Source organism: Lissotriton helveticus, chromosome 11 (genome assembly GCF_964261635.1).
Source record: "Lissotriton helveticus chromosome 11, aLisHel1.1, whole genome shotgun sequence".
Taxonomy (NCBI): Eukaryota; Metazoa; Chordata; class Amphibia; order Caudata; family Salamandridae; genus Lissotriton; species Lissotriton helveticus.
The window spans coordinates 68492645-68510515 of NC_136072.1; the positions used below are offsets into that span (position 1 = coordinate 68492645).

The 17871-nt window shown below is 43.2% G+C and overlaps 1 protein-coding gene across 10 annotated transcripts in view; it reads left to right on the forward strand.

Annotated features, from left to right (window-relative positions):
* The window catches only part of EIF4G1 (eukaryotic translation initiation factor 4 gamma 1), a 980016-nt gene that overhangs the window by 22104 nt on the left and 940041 nt on the right, over nucleotides 1-17871 (forward strand). For all 10 annotated transcript variants that reach the window (XM_078666154.1, XM_078666151.1, XM_078666155.1 and 7 more), the window contains exon 2: nucleotides 16508-16585. Coding sequence is in view for 3 of the 10 variants with exons in the window: in XM_078666158.1 (XP_078522284.1) it covers nucleotides 16577-16585 (9 nt within the window). In the remaining 7 variants the exon portion in view is untranslated. The remainder of the gene's footprint in view (nucleotides 1-16507; nucleotides 16586-17871) is intronic.

Sequence of the window (17871 nt, forward strand, 5' to 3'; positions counted from 1 at the left end):
CTGTTGCAAGGACTCAGGATATTTGGGCAACAATCTTGATATTTCAGCACATGTCTTGGTGAGAGTAGCTCTGATGCATTTTAGCCTCCAGCATCCACCTTTTTGGCTACACAAGGTGACACATGCTGGCCCTGCAATGGGATCTAAAGTTCCAGTAGGACCAACTCCAAGGAAACCTATCGAAGGAGGCTTCACACGATCTTCAATGGAGGCTACTTGAATGCAGTTGAACCAGTGGCAGGCTCCTCGCCAATCCGCACCCAGAGCCGATGGAGGTGATGGCTCATCAGTGCTGGGTTTGTGAGGTCATTTGGGACAGGTAGGAGGGATCTGGTCTCCAGTAGACGCATGACTCAATATCAACTTGTTGGCGATATGAGCCATTCGCTCGACCTTCAAGTTGTTCCTACTGTCCATTCGTGCTATCCATCAAATGGAGGCTAGTTGCAGGTTTTCACGAACATCACCACTGCCATATGGTATTACATCAAGCATGGTGAAGTGGAGTCCTGGGCCCTGTGCAAGGCTCTGCGCTTCTTGAGTTGTTAGGAGTGTCGGTATCTTCCTTATCATGAACCACCTTGAAGGGACTTTGAATGCCTTTGTGGACAAGCTCAACAGACTGTGACATTACATGAATGGCAATTGAATCCTCCAGAGGTGGTGCAGGACATATGCCAACAGTTTCAACAATTTTGCGCATTCGTTTAGGTGAGAAGACTCACCGAGAGATGTGTTCTGGCTGGCATGGAACTCTTGAGACCTGTACATCGTCTCACCTGCTGCCACTCCTGCCCAGAGTTCTGGAAAAGATCATGAATGATTAGTTAGGCCTATGCATTCTAGTGGCTCCAGATTGAACCATGCAGGTGTTGTATCCTTAGTTTCTGGGCTTGAACACTGCTCGGGCTGACACTTGGGGATGAACTCCTTTCTCTGCAACATGGCAGTGTCCTCTACCCAAACATAAGCAGTATATATACCTCTGTGCGTGGAGTTTTAGTGGGAGCAGTTGACTGTATTTGATCATCTGCCTGTTGTGATGGAATTATTACAAGTTTGACAAACATTTCCTCCTAAATACTGTATAGCTGCTTGTTGTGTCTCTTGACTTTAAAGACTGTTTTTCTCATTGCTATTCATTCAGTTCATTGCATGAGTTGAGCTGCAGGCACTGTTGGTGCATCTGCTGCACACTATCAATTTTATTGACCAACTTGGCGTTGAGAACTTGGGCAGCCTTTACATGCAGATCGGCGACTCCTTTCCACATCAGTCTATTACATTCCCTGCATTCTTTGAAAAGAAAGAGAAGCTCTTTCAGTTGAATCTCAAAAGGAGCCTTAAGGTTTTGTATTGATCATACTAGGATACATTGTGTGGGCGTCTGCTTTTTGTTAAGTTCTCTAGTCCGAAGTAAGGACAGCTGTGCAGAAGAGGACCCTGTTGAGCTGTATAGTCGAGGATTAAGATCTTCTACTCGCTGGCCAAGGAGCCGTCACTGGAAGGTCTCAGAGCCCATTTCATCAGAGCTAAGGCTTCTACCACTTCAATGGTAAGTGGAGTGCCTGTAATCGACATCTGCCAGGTTGCAACATGCTAATTGGTACGTACCTTCACAATGCACTATCGCATGGACTGCGAGATCAAGCGGGAAGGACATTTCGTCGGCTTGGTCCTGAATGACTTCTTGGTTTGGGTCTACTCCATTTCTCCTCCCTCTGGGGAAGTACTACTTTGATGGCTACGGCAAGGAATCTGCAATTAGCAGTATCCATCAAAAAACCAACTTACTTACTTTTGGGTACTTCTGGTGGATACTGTTATCTAACCACAGGGTCCACACTGCCCTTCCACCTCCCCATTTTGTGTAGTGGCTTTCTTTCTCCAACTAGAGTCCCAAGTAAGAATCTGCACACTGATACTACCAGTTCCCACTCCGGGCCTGAGATCACGGAAAAAGACCAGCAAGAAATGAAAGTCCGTGTACCAGGGTTGCAATTATGAGGCTCCTCTCTCACTTCCAGGGCTGTATGGTGTAGACTTGGAGCAGCATGATATCACTTAACGGCGTGTGGGTGCACTGCTGGCAAAAGATTCCTGGGTCCAGTCTGGCTTCTGATGAGCATTCTAAGGCGAAAGTTAACAATGCAATGGGGTATACACCAGAGAGCATTGCAGAAGGTAATTAATTTGTTCATCTAGCTGAGAAAAACTTGACTAGCCCTTCTAAGTTACTGGTAAAGAAGACACTTTGTCTGCCAGGTTCTGTACTTCGCCACCAGTGGAGTGGAGACACCAAACTGAAAAGGTCAAAGATCAGTAGACTCGTTTTTGAGCTAACCACTTGCTGAGATCTCTCAGAAATATCTAACCCTTCCTTACCCCAAATGATTTCAAGCAAGTGGTCCAAGTGCTTGTCTTGCCGAGTAAAGACTACGGCAGTGCTACCCTCTGTGGCCTGCCCAAATACGCCCTGGCTCCACTAAGGGCTGTACTTATTAACCCGACTGGTTACTGATACCAAGCGAAAAGATCATCTATCCCCAGTCCTAAAATCCCTCAATTGGTTGCCCTTTGAAGCACGAATTCAATTAAAGATTGCTGTTCTTACTCACAAAGCCCTTCACCTTAACACTCCAACGTACCTTGCAAAAAAACTTAACCTATCCTGTGGCGTAAGAGACTCAGTAAGTGACTCTACCCTCCTCCTGAAACCACTCGTCCTTAAGAGAAAGAGAAGTTGTCTCTGAGCTTTCTCTGGAGCTGCCCCTAAGATTTGGAACTCTCTCCCACCGGAAGTTAGCACAATCTCCTCACTACCGGCGTTCAACATGGAAGCCAAAAGATTCCTAATGAACAAATTCATACCCTAATAGGTTTAGTCGCACAGGCCTGTTGACATTGCTTCCTGCTGTCCTTGTTCTTACTTTTGATACAGCTCCCCCATGTACACTCACCCTCGCTTACCCGCCTACACTTGTTTTATTGTATTTTGCACTGTATTTTCTTTCTCTCCCTACTCTTATATTGTTATAGATATTTTGTCCTTCCTCACATCATATTGTAAAGCGCTCTGTTATCCCCCGGGATCTTGTTCGCGCTATAAAAAACTTTATAAATAAAATAAATAACCAGACCCGTAAGTACCTGAAAGTCTGAAGAATGTTGGTAAAATTTAAGTGAGTGTTTGCATATGTTAATGTGCTTAAGTACCGTAGTAGACACGTAATGAATTGATGTGCAGGTTCCACAAAGTCTTGGGAAACCAAAGCAAGGGAACTAAGTCCACGAAGAGTCAAAGGGACAGCCTGATGCCAATTGAGACATGCTTGCTAAAATTTTGGAGAACCAGCTAGGGGCCTGTTTTGTATCCCAGTGAATCTGAGATCAGAGTTTGCCGAAGTGTCAAGTAGTAGAATTGCCCAAAACGCTGTTCCTCATCCGCCCATTAACAAAGCTGATCTATAATGACCACTAGCACGGATTTGATGCTGTCTTGAGCAAACCCTGCTTTTCTCTTATCCAGCAGGCTTGAGTCCTCCAAGTCGTTCATTGATCAGCCAACTAGATGGGTTTCCTTGATCTTGAGTGAATAGGCGGGATTTTTTTTTCTTGGACCCCTCCACCTGTGCTTCACCAATCCTTTCTGTTTTTGTTTTAATCCCCTTTGACGCCCACCAAGCCTGCAAGGAGACAGATGAATTTTTGGAGTGGAATTCCTAAGGTTGGTTGGAGACCATTAAAAATGGCTGAGGACGAGACCCAAATTTCAGAGCCTGCAGTGACATTCAGATGTGTGACGTATATGGAAGGAAGAAGTCTTTGGCTGGGCTGCACACCATAGTTTTTGTAATGCTCCCCGGGGGTCCCGTTGTTGTGGCTAGAACTCAGACCGTTAGATAGGTGTGTTTTTGGCTTGGCAAATGATTATTTGCATGCTTTAAGGTTTGTAGTGGTGGTGAGGTGTACTCTAAGTGATGTTCCATGATACAATTGTTACTCGGGTGTGTTAAGTTACTTGAGGTTCTCACCTTTGGCTTGATTTTCACTGGTGGATGGGGCTTTGTAGAATTTTGCAATTTGAATGTATGATCTTTTTCTTGAATTATGCTTGTTAAACTTTTTCTTTTCTTGGTCTTTTTATGTAGTTTGCACATTTGTTTTTCTGGCTTTATTGCAACCTAAATCGCGGCTTGAAAAATCTAAAAATTCTCACTAGACCTGCAGGTCTAGTAACTTCAAAAATCTACTTGACCTAACTCTAATGCACTTTACCATTGTGAGCAAATGTGACAAGTTAACAAGATTTAAAGGCATTTTTATTGCACACTCACTTTGTGCGCAATAAAGATGACTTTAAATCTTGCTATCTTGTCACATTTGCTCTGCTTTCAGACAGAGGTCAAATGTCAGTCTTCTTCCTACTCGCCAGAAAGGGCGAGTAGGACCGAAAAATAGCTCTACCTAATTAAATCTGGCTCGCAAATGGATTTTTCGAGCCCCGTAAATGTTTCACTGAATTCCGAGTTGGAGCATGTTTTGATAAATTTAGGTTTGCTTTATGTAACATCCTACAGTATGTTTGGAGTTACTTCACACGTGATTCTAGAACTTTGATAGTCTGAATTAAGACATTTTTAAGCCACTGTTTTGGCTTCCCAGAAGGGAAATGTGGGTCTCTGTAACTGAAAATGTACGTGCTGTTAAAATGATGTCAAAGTATTTCAATTATTTGTAATCTATATGGGAACATCTGAGTTTCTGCATATGCCCGTGAATTTGCTATTTCTTAATGTTAAACTAGGTGGTGTTAGGAGAGTGAGCAGGATGGAGGAAAGTTAAAAACCAAAAAAAAAAAGTTTAAAGCGTTCTACATGGGTTGCTAAATGCCTTTGAGTCTCTTCGTGTTGATCTCCTGGAATTAATAAATAATTGGCCGTAGGAAGGAGCACTGTTCTTCCTCTACAGTATGCTATCTCTTTTGATGAGAGACCGTCTTAATGTCTTTTATCCATAATATGGGCTACACCAAAGTCTGACAATACAAGTTAAGACTGTAAACTTTTGGCATCTAATTATCATAACTAGTACCCTTTTTGTGGGTCTTGCGCGTAACCGCACATTCACTACATGCACTCTCACTTGTAAGAGATTGTAGACTACGGGCTTGCAACCTGCCCATTGCTATCCCTTTGTTAACTTCTTTGTCACTTATTTGCTGGCTTCTAATTGGCCATTACATGCCAGCTTCACTTCCTCTTCTTTTGGCTGGAGCATGGACCAAGTACTGATTGCTTCAGCTTGATTGCTGTCCTTCTGCAGACTGATCGCTGAAATTAAGGCACTACTTTGTTTGCGTTGCTTCTTCCCATCTCACCCTGTCTGCGCATTGCTGCTTTTCACTCCCATCCCCTTGGGAATCCTGTTTCCCTACAGTTTTGTAAGAGGAATGTCAAAACGTGTCTGGGTGCTTATTATGAAAAGTTATGACTAAGGCAGTAGACTATAGTGGTCAGTTTATTATAAGCTGTTATGGCCTAGGCTGTATGCCAGACTTGTTATGAAAAGCATTTAAAAAGCCAGTAGGCATTTATTGGTTGTTTGTTTTTATACTTTTAGACTGTAAAGTGTTTTTTACATGGGCGTTCACAAATCACTACTAGGCAAGGATGCTGGTGTTGGTTACCCCTTTTGACAAACTCTGCAGGTAGAGCATTTGCTCTTGGAATCCACGCTATGCCCTCATAAGAGGGATTGTATATTTTGCCAACTGTAATTTATACATATTTGTAATTTTAAAACTGTTAGCATTGTTTATCGTTTGGGAGAGGTTATGCTCAACATAGCAGGCTAGATAGAGTTGGTTATTGTCGCAAACTCATTCTGAAGGATGCAGGCCCAATTGCTTTGTTATGTTATCACATGTGATGGGTCGATCTACATTGCGAGAAAGACAATCGGTCCGATTTTATTTACTTTCGCAAAACCTATGTTGAACCCTGTGCCACTGGAATTATGGGGCAAAGAAGGACAAAATTATAAAGCAGGATGGAATTAATTATGCAGCAAGAAATGGAAAATTATGCGGCTTAATGCACTGTTTTGTAAGTATTTCCTTATTTTTCTTTTACCCAGGATCACTGCCTGGGTAAAAGTTTCATCTCGGTACTCGTTTAACACTCAAGTACAGCAATAAACAACAAAAAAGGGACCAGTTAACCTTTGCAAATGCGCTTCCACTTCCCTGCACCGTGCAGCCTCGTTTTTAGCAAACTTTGATCTGTTTGAGCTAGAATTTTTTTTTTTTTTTTTTTAATAATCTGCAGATAGTCTATTTGATGAACAATGTGGCAAATCCATAACTCTGCAGCCACTACGTTTTCTGGTTAATCTCATAATTCCAGTCGCCCTCTTAAAGGTCAAGAAGTCTTAATAGTTTATTACACCCCTTTAAAGCCTGGAGACAGGTATTTTGTTATATGAAGTCTCACTAATTACCATAGCAAGCAAGTGGGTTTGGTGTTGAATAACTTTTGACAACTTGGAAATAGACCCTCCGAGTAGGACCTGAAAGGTTTAATTGTGGGTGCCCATCCCCCCCCCCTCCCCCACCCCCTTCCTTCCTTTTAGGCTTGTGTAATACAAACCAGCCAATAAAGCCACATGCCGACATTCATATACATACATAAAGGTCTTTGGTCGGCTCTCTTCTGCCATCCGGCTGTACATGTCTCATTCTCACTCTGTTCCTTGACAGCATACAGCCTATGGCAATGGGTCCGACCCACTGTATTCATTCACTTTATTTCCCTACTAGCAGCCCGCCCCAGCGTTGCCTGGGGCAGAAGGGGGCTGGGGGCAGCATTTCCGGATTGCGGCAGCGTTGCCCGGGGAAGAAGGGGGCTGGGGGCAACATTTCAGGCTTGGGTGCACTCCCGCCCCGGCCTCCGCCCGCCCCGACATTGCCCAGACCGCCTCCCGCCCCAGCGTTGCCTGGGGCAGAAGGGGGCTGGGGGCAGCATTTCCGGATTGCGGCAGCGTTGCCCGGGGCAGAAGGGGGCTGTGGGCAACCTTTCAGGCTTGGGTGCACTTCCGCCCCGGGCCCGTCCGCCCGCCCCGACATTGCCCAGACCGTCTCCCGCCTCGCCTTTGCCTTACCTGAGCCGGCGCTCTTCCCCACGCTCTGGACTTCACCGCCACTCCTCGCTGCTCGTCACCGCTCATCCCCGCCTGTCGTCGTCACGCACGTTGCGGACATTGCTAGGTAGCGGCCAGCGCTACGTCGCGGCCGGCGCTACTTTTAGGGGACTACTTTGTTCTTAAAGTTTAATTTTTTAATGTACGTTTTTTTTATTTTATGCAGCCTATGTCCATCTACACCCCCTGAGGATTACAACAATGTATTGGGTGTGTGGATTGGCGCTGTGGTTCCTGAGTTTACCTTGCCAAAAGGTTTCTGTTCTCTCTTTTATAATCAGACCCTCCAGTTTATCGCGATTTCGCGATTCACGAAAAAATCGCGAAATCGGCGGATTACCGCGATAAAAACCATATTGGCCGCGATATTAACAAGTGAGACAGCAAAACAAAGAATGCCTGGCCGCCCCCCCCCCCCCCCCCCCACTCGTGTGTGTCAGCAGCTTCCCGGGACACACACAGAGAGTCAGACTAAGCCTCATTAACAAGTGAAAGGTCTTTAAATGACCTGTGAAGTACTCGGGTGCGGCTGGCAGTTCAAAACTGCCAGCCGCACCCGAGTACTTCACAGGTCATTTAAAGACCTTTCACTTGTTAATGAGGCTTAGTTTTTCACGCCCCCGCCTGTTATCCTCGGCTCTGGCAGGTGTCAGGGGATTGCGGTGGTGCAAGCTTTCATCAGACAGTCGGCTTCCTGCACGGAGGATCACAGACCGGAGGGAGAGAGAAAGAGGGGTTGGAGGTACATGTGAGGAGAAGAAAGGGGTGAAAGAAAGGAGGAGTGGCTGGGGGCACATGTGTGAGGAAAGGGGTGAAAGCAAGGGAGAGTGGGGCGTTTAGAAGGAAAGGGAAGGGGTAAAAGAAAATGGGAGGATAAAGGTGAAAGGTGGAGCGCAAAGGTAAAGAGGGGGGCAAGAATGAAAACTGAGGGTATGGGGCAGGTGAGACGAGAAAGAAGGGGTGAAAGAGAGGGGGAGTGAGTAAAAGAGGTCAGAGAGATGGAGAACGAAGGAAAGGGTAGGGGTGAGAGAAACTGGGAGGATGAAGGTGAAAGGTGGAGCGCTAGGTAAAGAGGGTGAGCCAGAATGAAAACTGAGGGTATGGGGCAGGTGAGAAGAGAAAGAAGGGGTCCAAGGGGGAGTGAGTAAAAGAGGTCACAGAGATGGAGAAAGAAGGAAAGGGTAGGGGTGAGAGAAACTGGGAGGATGAAGGTGAAAGGTGGAGCGCAAAGGTAAAGAGGAGGAGCAAGAATGAAAACTGAGGGTATGGGGCAGGTGAGACGAGAAAGAAGGGGTGAAAGAGAGGGGGAGTGAGTAAAAGAGGTCAGAGAGATGGAGAAAGAAGGAAAGGGTAGGGGTGAGAGAAACTGGGAGGATGAAGGTGAAAGGTGGAGCGCTAGGTAAAGAGGGTGAGCCAGAATGAAAACTGAGGGTATGGGGCAGGTGAGAAGAGAAAGAAGGGGTCCAAGGGGGAGTGAGTAAAAGAGGTCACAGAGATGGAGAAAGAAGGAAAGGGTAGGGGTGAGAGAAACTGGGAGGATGAAGGTGAAAGGTGGAGCGCAAAGGTAAAGAGGAGGAGCAAGAATGAAAACTGAGGGTATGGGGCAGGTGAGACGAGAAAGAAGGGGTGAAAGAGAGGGGGGGTGAGCAAAGAAGTCATAGAGGTGGGAAAGAAGGAAAGGGTAGTATGGGGTGAGAGAAACTGGGCGAATGAAACTGAAAGGTGGAGAAAAGTAGAGAGGAGTGAGCAGGAGAGAAAGAGGGAGGGTGAATGCGCGAGAAAGAGGGCGAGAGAGGAAGGGGAAGAAAGACAGTGTCTGGAAGAACGAAAGTATGAGAGTTAGAGAGAGAAGAGAGGGCGAGGAAGGGAGAGAGGGAGACAAGAGAGAACTAGAGAGGCAGGGTGCTAGAGAGATCCGAAGATGGAAAGAGAGAGGGACAGGGGATAAGAGACTGGGCTGATGAGAGAGATATCGATAAGGAGAGAAAGATGTGTGTGTGTGTGAGAGAGGATGAATGAATGAGGCACAGAAAGGAAGGGGCATGAGAAACAGAAAGCTGAATGGGACAGTGGAAAGAGTGTAACAGGAAGGAAGATAGAGGAGCTAAAAGCGGCAAAACACAACTAAGAGAGGGAGAAATGGGAGGCAGAAAGAGTGTAAGGAAGGACGGGTGACAAATGGGGTCACTGGAGGCCGCTTTATCAAGGTCCAGGGCCAAATAAAATGCCGCAAAATTGCCGCTAAATTTCCATTTTTGTGCCGCTAAATTTCCATTTTTGTGCCGCTAAATTTGCTAATCCATGCCGCTATATCCTGGGGGGTCTGTATAATAGTAGTATAGATGAGTAAAAGGCCTCTCGCCCAATTGCATGAGCACCTCTCCCTGAAAATGAGCGTGCTTTATTGAAATAGCTGCCAGAGCTGTCCTTTAGTTTACCATTTTCCCTTTTTATAGGTCCCTGTTCAGTTATTTCCCTCACTTTTTTAATATTATTTTTTGAGTGTTCTGCTGCTTCAGACATTGGGCCTCTTGATGCTCATTTAATTTGCAATGCCTATATCCTGCGTGGCCACTACTTCCAAACTTGGAAGCAATCTTGGAATTGTATTATCCACTATATCCTTCATTAACCCTTTAGGTGGCTAACACATTGGTTCTAAATGTGGAGGTAATGTTGACACTTTAAAATACACCTCATTTCAGGTTGGCTGCTCACTGATTTTCATTTTTGTTTTATTGCAAGCATTCAGATTAAGTGGTAGTCATGTCTTTTTCTAGTTAAATGCCTGCATATGTGCATTGATAGTGGAAGTATTGAGCCCGTAAAGTCACTCCTGATGAGACATTTTCAGGTATCAGGTAGATCTATTAGCATTGTCACTGCTTGCTTTTTGTTGTGTATTTTGATCTTGCTGAATCTACTCTCCAGGATTAGGGAAAATGCACCAATTGTGTATTAAAAAAATAAAATTGATAGTCCACCAGGCATTTTCAGTATCTTTGCTAGGAACAAACGCCAAGGATCTACACACCCTCTCTTACTTACCTTAGGTTGATGTTTGCCTGACATATTAATTTTGGTGTTTCTATTAAATCGCTGGTCTTCTGTAGCGGAGTAGTTGTGTATCCCCAGTGTTAGCATTTTTTTGTGAGGCCATTTGTTTGGTGGAAGGCCAAGGTGTCATTTTTCCTAGCTTGTCAGTTCTCCAGACATTGTTAGTTGTGGGGATTTGTTTGAAGAAATATCCGACTTCTTACTTGCGTAGCAGTGTATGCCATGTAAGGCTTCATGGCTGTTACTTCAGATTGGATGATATCCGTGTTGGTGCTTTTAGGATTGCCCTCCGGTCAAGGGCTGAATTCAGTCCAAGAGCTGTAGCTTGAATTAACTTACCCTGGGGTTCATTTCTCTGTAGAACACTGCATGAGCATACGTCCCTATATTTTTTGACTTGTTCACAGTATGCGTGTAATTGTTATTTCTAAGGTGTACCGGGGCACCTGCAGACATGGGAAGTGGTGAGGGTTTTGAGCATCTCCTTTGACATTAGGATGCAGAGTGTAAGGCTATGAATCAGCCTTTCTGCATTTAGCATATTAAAAAAAATATATCAATTTAAACCCAGTGTATCTTCTTGTAAGGGACCATCTTATTTTCTTAGTCCTTCGTCTCTAACACTAGATACCTAGAATATTTGTTTGAAGTCAGCTGGGGTTTGAGATCTATTGTGACCCGTTAGGTCAGGATCCTGCGTGGGTGCATGGTCAATTTAGTGGCGAATGCCTTTTTTGTACATCTGTGGTTAGTCTTTCAGGACCTCACTTTTGTGGCTTCTAGTACAATTATTTTTTAATTGTCAGTATTTTCCCTTAAATGTGGCTTACTTTTAAGAAATCTGAACACTGAGCAATTTGAGAATAACGTGCTGCATCTAAAATTGCCTAGTCTACATGTGTACTACTTGCCTGCTGTTAGCAGGAATTTTCCTTGGTATGGATGCAGCTGGTGCTGAAAAATGATCGGGATGAGTTACCCCAGTCTCTTGTCGGTAGCTTCCCTCTCTAGTTTGCAGATATGACTTAGTCTGTGCCCTACTCACTTTTTAGCCCACCTCGATAGTGGTGCTTGGTAGAGCATAGAATTTAGTTTGTATGACCGCTAAGTCGCTCTTTTTTTCTATCCGTGTTCAGTGGCCCTGATTTGTGTATGCCGTCCTGCTTACATGTTCTCATAACATGTTATCTGTAAACCAGTACAGTGCTCCATTGGCTCTTTCCTCGCTCTTCAAAATAGCGATTTTTATTTCCCCCTGTTGTAGGTTGAGTCCCTTCCATCGTTTGAAGAAAGCGTGCTAAGGCCCCAACAAGCTCTTTCTGGATTACAGAACTAAATATTTTTTTTCCCTTGGTGCAAGGTCTTTGAAGTATTTCTCACACAATTTGTATATTACATGAAAATTGACTTGATGTGTCGAAATCAGTCCAATAATCAACGTGAACTAGACGTTTCGACCCCTGAAAAAGCTGAGACCTATTTCGGGGTCCTAACTGTGGATATTGATTCGAGGCACACTGCGATAAAGGGCTCTAAATCAGAGTAGGACCCTGATTTATTCTTGCTCTCTTGTAACCTGCCAAATTTCTTTACTAGATTCTAGAAGATTTGACATGCACACCAGGGCTGTGAAGGACAAAATAAAAATACATATTGAAATGTCATTGATATATATAAATACATAGGACTACTAGTCTTAGTTTTTTGGGAAAACCAAAAATCATGATGTAGTTAAAGCACGATAACCCGGAAAAAAAACAAATGCAAGCAGCCTGGCAACCACTCATCTGAAAATGGATAATTTACAGTAACCGATTAGTGTAGAAACCTTTCATTGTGTGGGGCAAAGAGTAACTTTTCCTGGATATTTACTTGTAAAAAAAAAATGCTGTCGAAAATCCTCTCTTGCTCTGTACAGGTAACAAAAACAGTCTTAGAAAGACCAGAATCTAGGTAAAAATAAAAGTGCAAAACCCAACTTTTACCATAATTGCCCTGAAGAAGCAGGAGTGCTTACTGTGCACTCAAGGTTGCGAAAGACAAAGTGGGGCAGACTCACCCATGTTCTACATCTATTTATAGAATGTGAGCAGTAGCTGTGTTGGCGTTCAAGGGGCACAGACAGGAACCGCGAATAAGCATGGTGCAATTTGTTCGGGTATGGGAAATTTGCTGGATCAAAATGAAAAAATGCACAAAACGAAAAATGAGAATTTATGAAAATATAACCTTTCAAAAGCCACATGGAAAGAAAAGGCTTTTAGAAAGACTAAAAGAGAGGCTGCTACGCATTTGATAGACTGGTCCTGTACGATGACAGGTTTGGAAACAATTGAGGAGTATGGTTACACAGTCAACGTTATAGAATATCATAGGAAAAAACCTTAGTATGCAAAGGCTGATTGCTAAAATCTGAGTAATGTGAAGGATCATTTTGGGCCGAGTGGATATTGGAACTGTAAGCAGTTGGAATCTGACCTAATCGATCTGTTGCGGTGTCTCGGCCTCTGTAGAATGTTACAGTGCGCATTCGGTAGAGTGCATCAGAAAATGTTAGCACTCCTTGGAGTAAAACCTAACACGTTTGAGGACACGGGTTCCTGTGCTCCTCGCCTTCGTTTGGATGAGGTTGTAGTTGCTTTTAATGTGTTAACTTCTTGGTTTTAAATGATGGAATATAGTGCGGACCAAGAATTGATTGTAAAATTCTAGGTGGTTTGAAAATTTAAACTCTTATCCTTCATGAAAATATTTTTATTGTGAATCAATGCCAGAAGACTCGTACCCCACAATGCTTTGTGTTACAATTCTACATAATTTAAGTATGGTTAAACCGATTGGTTTTGAGTTTTTGGGGGGGAAATAATCCTGACATACTAAAATATCTAGTGAACTAGATCAGAATCATTCAAGCTTGAAATTAAGATTATTCATCTAAGAACATATTCTTATTGAAATTATCAAATGTGCATGCTTTACTCCCACCAGGGAGTTGGCTGTAAATGTGGTTAATATAATAATGTGAAGATGTGTGATCACAAGTGGGGTGTACCAAGAGAAGGAATTAGTTAATGGACAAAGTATCCCACGTTGCTGAGTGTGATTAGTTAAAATAAAATGTTTACTGTGAATAGAAATATTGTTATAAGGACTTCAAAAAGTTGGTGTGTCCCGGACACATTATCAGTGGAAGAGATGTATAGGGGCAAGTTAAGTTTCCCTGGTGAGTTTACAACCAAAATTAGTAGACCGCACCCATAAAACACATGGAGTGAGCAAAACTAAACAATCTGCTTGGATTAGACATACCCTAGATTAGAGAAGACATGATTGCTGTGAGGGTGTGTATTTACTGTATTTTAGTGATAAGGTACTCAAGTTAGTGTAAACCAACTTAACATATTACCTGAGAAAATGTGTGGAGATTGCATTCGGCATTGTTGGTCCACTACACCGCGGCAATGAGAGTACCTACATTTTGGCTTTTATTTTATTCAAGGTAGTCAGAAGTTAAAGTTTTTCACTACAGCGTAAATGCATCTGGTTATTGAATTTATTTGTGTAGTATTTTCCTGCAGAATTGCCAACATATAATTAGATGCAGTTGACATCCTGTGAAATGTCTAGCTATGTCTGAAGCGGGCAGTAAACAAAAGGGGTGCACTTATCCTGAATTAAATGCTATGATGTAATAAGGTATTAAAATGAGTTATCTTGTTGGGAAAGGTGGGTAGAAGAAGCTGGAAAGAGCTGAGAAAGGGGTCTTTTTATAGACAGCACCTTATACCTGTATAGGGAGGGCTCCTTCTGAATTGTTTACCAGTAGAAAGCCTACCATGACTGGAATGAAGAAAGGGTGTTGCAGACTCCTCATAGTTGAGAAAGTAGAGATAGAGGAAATGATTGTTAAAAGGAAGGAATGAAATGACCGTAGAAGAGCGATCAAAGTAACCAAAATAAATGGAGGAGATGGCCCAAGATTGGAGGTGCTTAAGGGCGATAAACTATTTTTTTTTTTAAACCCATGAGAATTAAAACCAATATGAACACAGATGACCAATCTGGAATTTGAATAGGAAGGTGAAGGCAGGTGAGCAGATCTGGAGAATGGTTTGTGGGCTTGACTCTGGTAAAGGAGAAAGTGGTGGGAAGCATAGGGAGGAGTAGTTGGGGAAAGCTACTTGAAAGACTTGCTGAAATAATTTGCTCTTGGTTCCCAGACTCTACTTTTTCTGTAACTTTTTATTAGAATTATAGTTTATTTTAGGATATAATTAGGGTGGTCTCTAAGTGGTTGTCTATTATGGGGTTTGTAGAACCATTCCATACTAGATTAGTTATGGGTGGAAGGTTGAATGGTTTTTGGAAGCGACAAATGGACAGGACACTGGTCTTTTGGTGGTTGGGTCATCTCTTTACGAGGAATAAGCCTGCGATTTAGATCTTAACCTCTCTTTGGCCCTGATGTTTTACTGCATTCTCTCCTCTTCCAGGTAAGCCACACTTTATTATGGCTTGTTGCTCACTGTTTACTGACCATTTTGAATATACCCTAGTGCAGTGGTCCAGGGGTGCTGACGGGTGATCTACTATACACTTCCCCGTGATTTGATTGGGGCAGGAGACTTGCAGCACAAGATTGGTGGATAGACTGATGGCCACGGCTCTTAAGTTTTCATATAATTTCCTCGTATTTTGTCTTGGCTTTGGCTATCCTAGTGAAAGTAGACCCTATGGTCCTTTAACATCCATTTATGCCAGTGATGCATCTGTTATTCAGATAGTTGGAAGTGTTGGTTCCCGTCAATGATTTTAGTTCATCCAGTGGGGATCATGCAGATGTTTCTGAGAAAAGGTGTTGACCCAGTGATGCACATTCAAGACAGCCATTAAAGCGGTATCTCCTGCCATTTGAACACCTAAATGGGTAATAATTGCTCAACGTTTCGTCTGTGCACTTACACACTCTTCACTCACCTCTGTCCCCAAAGGGGAACATATAGCCTTAAGTTATTTATTTACAGTTCTGTTTGTGTGTATTATCATTTATGACCATGAGACATTACTTTGACAGATTCAAGTTAAATAATTCCCACTGTTAACATTTCTTCGGAATTGTGGAATTCACTTCATATTCGTTCAGGCTTAATTTTTTGGTAATTTTGTCATATTATGGGAATTTTAAGATTGCTAGATAGCTAGCCAGCACACCAAGGGTTGCTTGTGAGTTTGTTTAGGAGTGACGTTTATATTGGAGATGTGTCAAGGCTCTTTGCTAATAAAATTTGTCATGTGCGGCGCAAGTAGTTAGAAAAATAACATGTCTCGGATGCGTTTATCTACCCTAATTGTCCTGCCCTTGAAGGTGACACATGACTCTACAAGTTATTGAAGGTGGAAGGGAATAGTGTGGGTTTTTTTTTTTCTCGATTCCCTCCTCTACCAGCTGTTTTGTGAGATTGTGGTATTCTCATGGTCACTGATTTGCTCCGATGCAATGTCCCTCTACCACGTGGCTGTTTTACTAACTTGATGGGAACCGCAAACCTAGGCTCTTCTCGTGAAATTTTCTTTACCATTTGGGGGTACCAGTGTTGATCTAGGTTTTGTCGTCATTTTTTTTTCTTTTCTGATGTCTGCATTGTACATACATGACTAGATGGGAGGAATGCTTGTGAGGACATCGACAGTTATAGTGGGTAGCGCTAGTTAAACCCGTCCTTTTTCACCCACTCAATCTTACTAGAGCCAGTCCTAATCAGTATTGACCCTACTCCTGACGGAAGCAGTCCATCCTGGACTGCCAGGAGAGACACCCCTCCAGAAGGGAACACAGAACCCATAGGCTATTTTTCCTCTGATTAAGCCTCGTCAATAAGGTATTGCTCGGATCCAGTTGCGCAGCGAACAAGAGACCCAGTTCTTGAGTATACACGCTCAACCACTTTGGTATTCTATCCAACATTAGGTGCATGCGTTTTTTAACTTTTTTCCTTGCACATGTAGTTGGTAATCTGTCAAAGTATTTTGTGTCGGGCTAAATCAACACTTTTAAATTGCTGTTTTCACATGGAGGGTGGATTGAACTGTTGCTTCCAAGATAAATTTGCGCTGCGCAATCACCCTTTAGTTGGATAAATTGTATGTGCAACAAGACATCAACAATAGAATTGCTGTGTTTAACAGGGCTCTTTGCCAGATACATGTTTGAGTGACTACCCTCAGTAATTTAATTTTTGTTTATTTCCAGAACGCTAACAGATGCATCAGCTTCGCCCGCCTGTCTCTTCCGTACTACATATGCTGAAAGGACGGACTGATGATTCCAGTAAGTTACATGTATGCTTTTCAAATACAGTCCTTGATTACCCACCTCACTGGAAAGTTGCATCTCGTCTGTCATGTATTTAGTCGGAGAGTGGTATTCATTTGATCGACAGTATGGGTTGTGAGACTACGCATTATGTATGCTCTGCTCATTAAAAAGATGGACATAGTTTCTGAGGTCATTGAGTTAACAAACTTGTTTTGCTATACTGGTTGTGACCTAGAAACGGCAACACATCTTTTATAGTTGCTGATCTAAGTAAATAAGACCTTTTCTAAGAACTGTGGTTAAAATGTAGTATCTGGACAGGCTTTTTAAATTTTTTTCATGCGGTGATGGTCAATGCAGAAGTCCACTTGTTGTACTTAAGAAATTCAAAATGTAAGTAAAATCCAAGAAAGGTGGTGGTAAATGTGAGTTCAGCAAGCGCAGTTTTAGGACTTGCAAATTTGTACTGTTTGGAACATCCGGTGTCCTCCTGTTCTCAGCTTGAGCACTGTGCCACCTAGTGACTACACTGCTTTAAATGGCTATTTAAGCAAAGTGTACCTGTTGGGATAAATGCATGCCCATCATTGCTGTGTTCCTTTTCATGTCGGCAGCTTTTCTACATAATCTGTGTGCTTACATTGGCGCTGGACCTTTATGAAACGGTGACGGAGCAAGTTTCCCCTTATTTCACAGATGCGTTGTAATGCAATGTGTGAACAAGCAAGTCTTCTTTTTAGGTGTTCTAGCTTCAGCGACCATGTACGTAATAGCTTACTTTTTTTTTCCCCTCTTGCCTTTTGCAACTAGAGTTTGAACAGGCGTTTAGTCTTGTGAGCCAGCTAGCCCAACTTTTGTTGGGTTGCAGGCTAACCTTGGTAGGTGATGTGGAGATTGCAGCTAGGACTAGAACCTAAATACTTCTGTTGTGTGTCATGGTTATAGCTAGCCAAGACCGATCCATTTTCTACTTCCTTATAGGCAAGACTGGCTCTTCCTTGGTTGAGAAGAAGGCTGCAGATGGTCTGAGTGAAGTGTCCCTTTGTCTCACTGCAGTGCATAGGCAGTGCTCTTACGCAGTTCTTCTCCTTAACAACACTCAAACAATTGAAGCATTAGATGGCACCGGCCTAGCCAATTTGTTTCCTTGTCAGGTTCTACAGGGCAGGCAGTGGTACTGGAGTCCGTGGTTCCAAACTTGTTTGACTGCCAACTGTATCGAACAGTCCACTCTAGTACTGTGCACTCCATCATTGCATCCTTTCCTTTGGCTGTCCGTTGGAGGCCCTGAGCCGCCC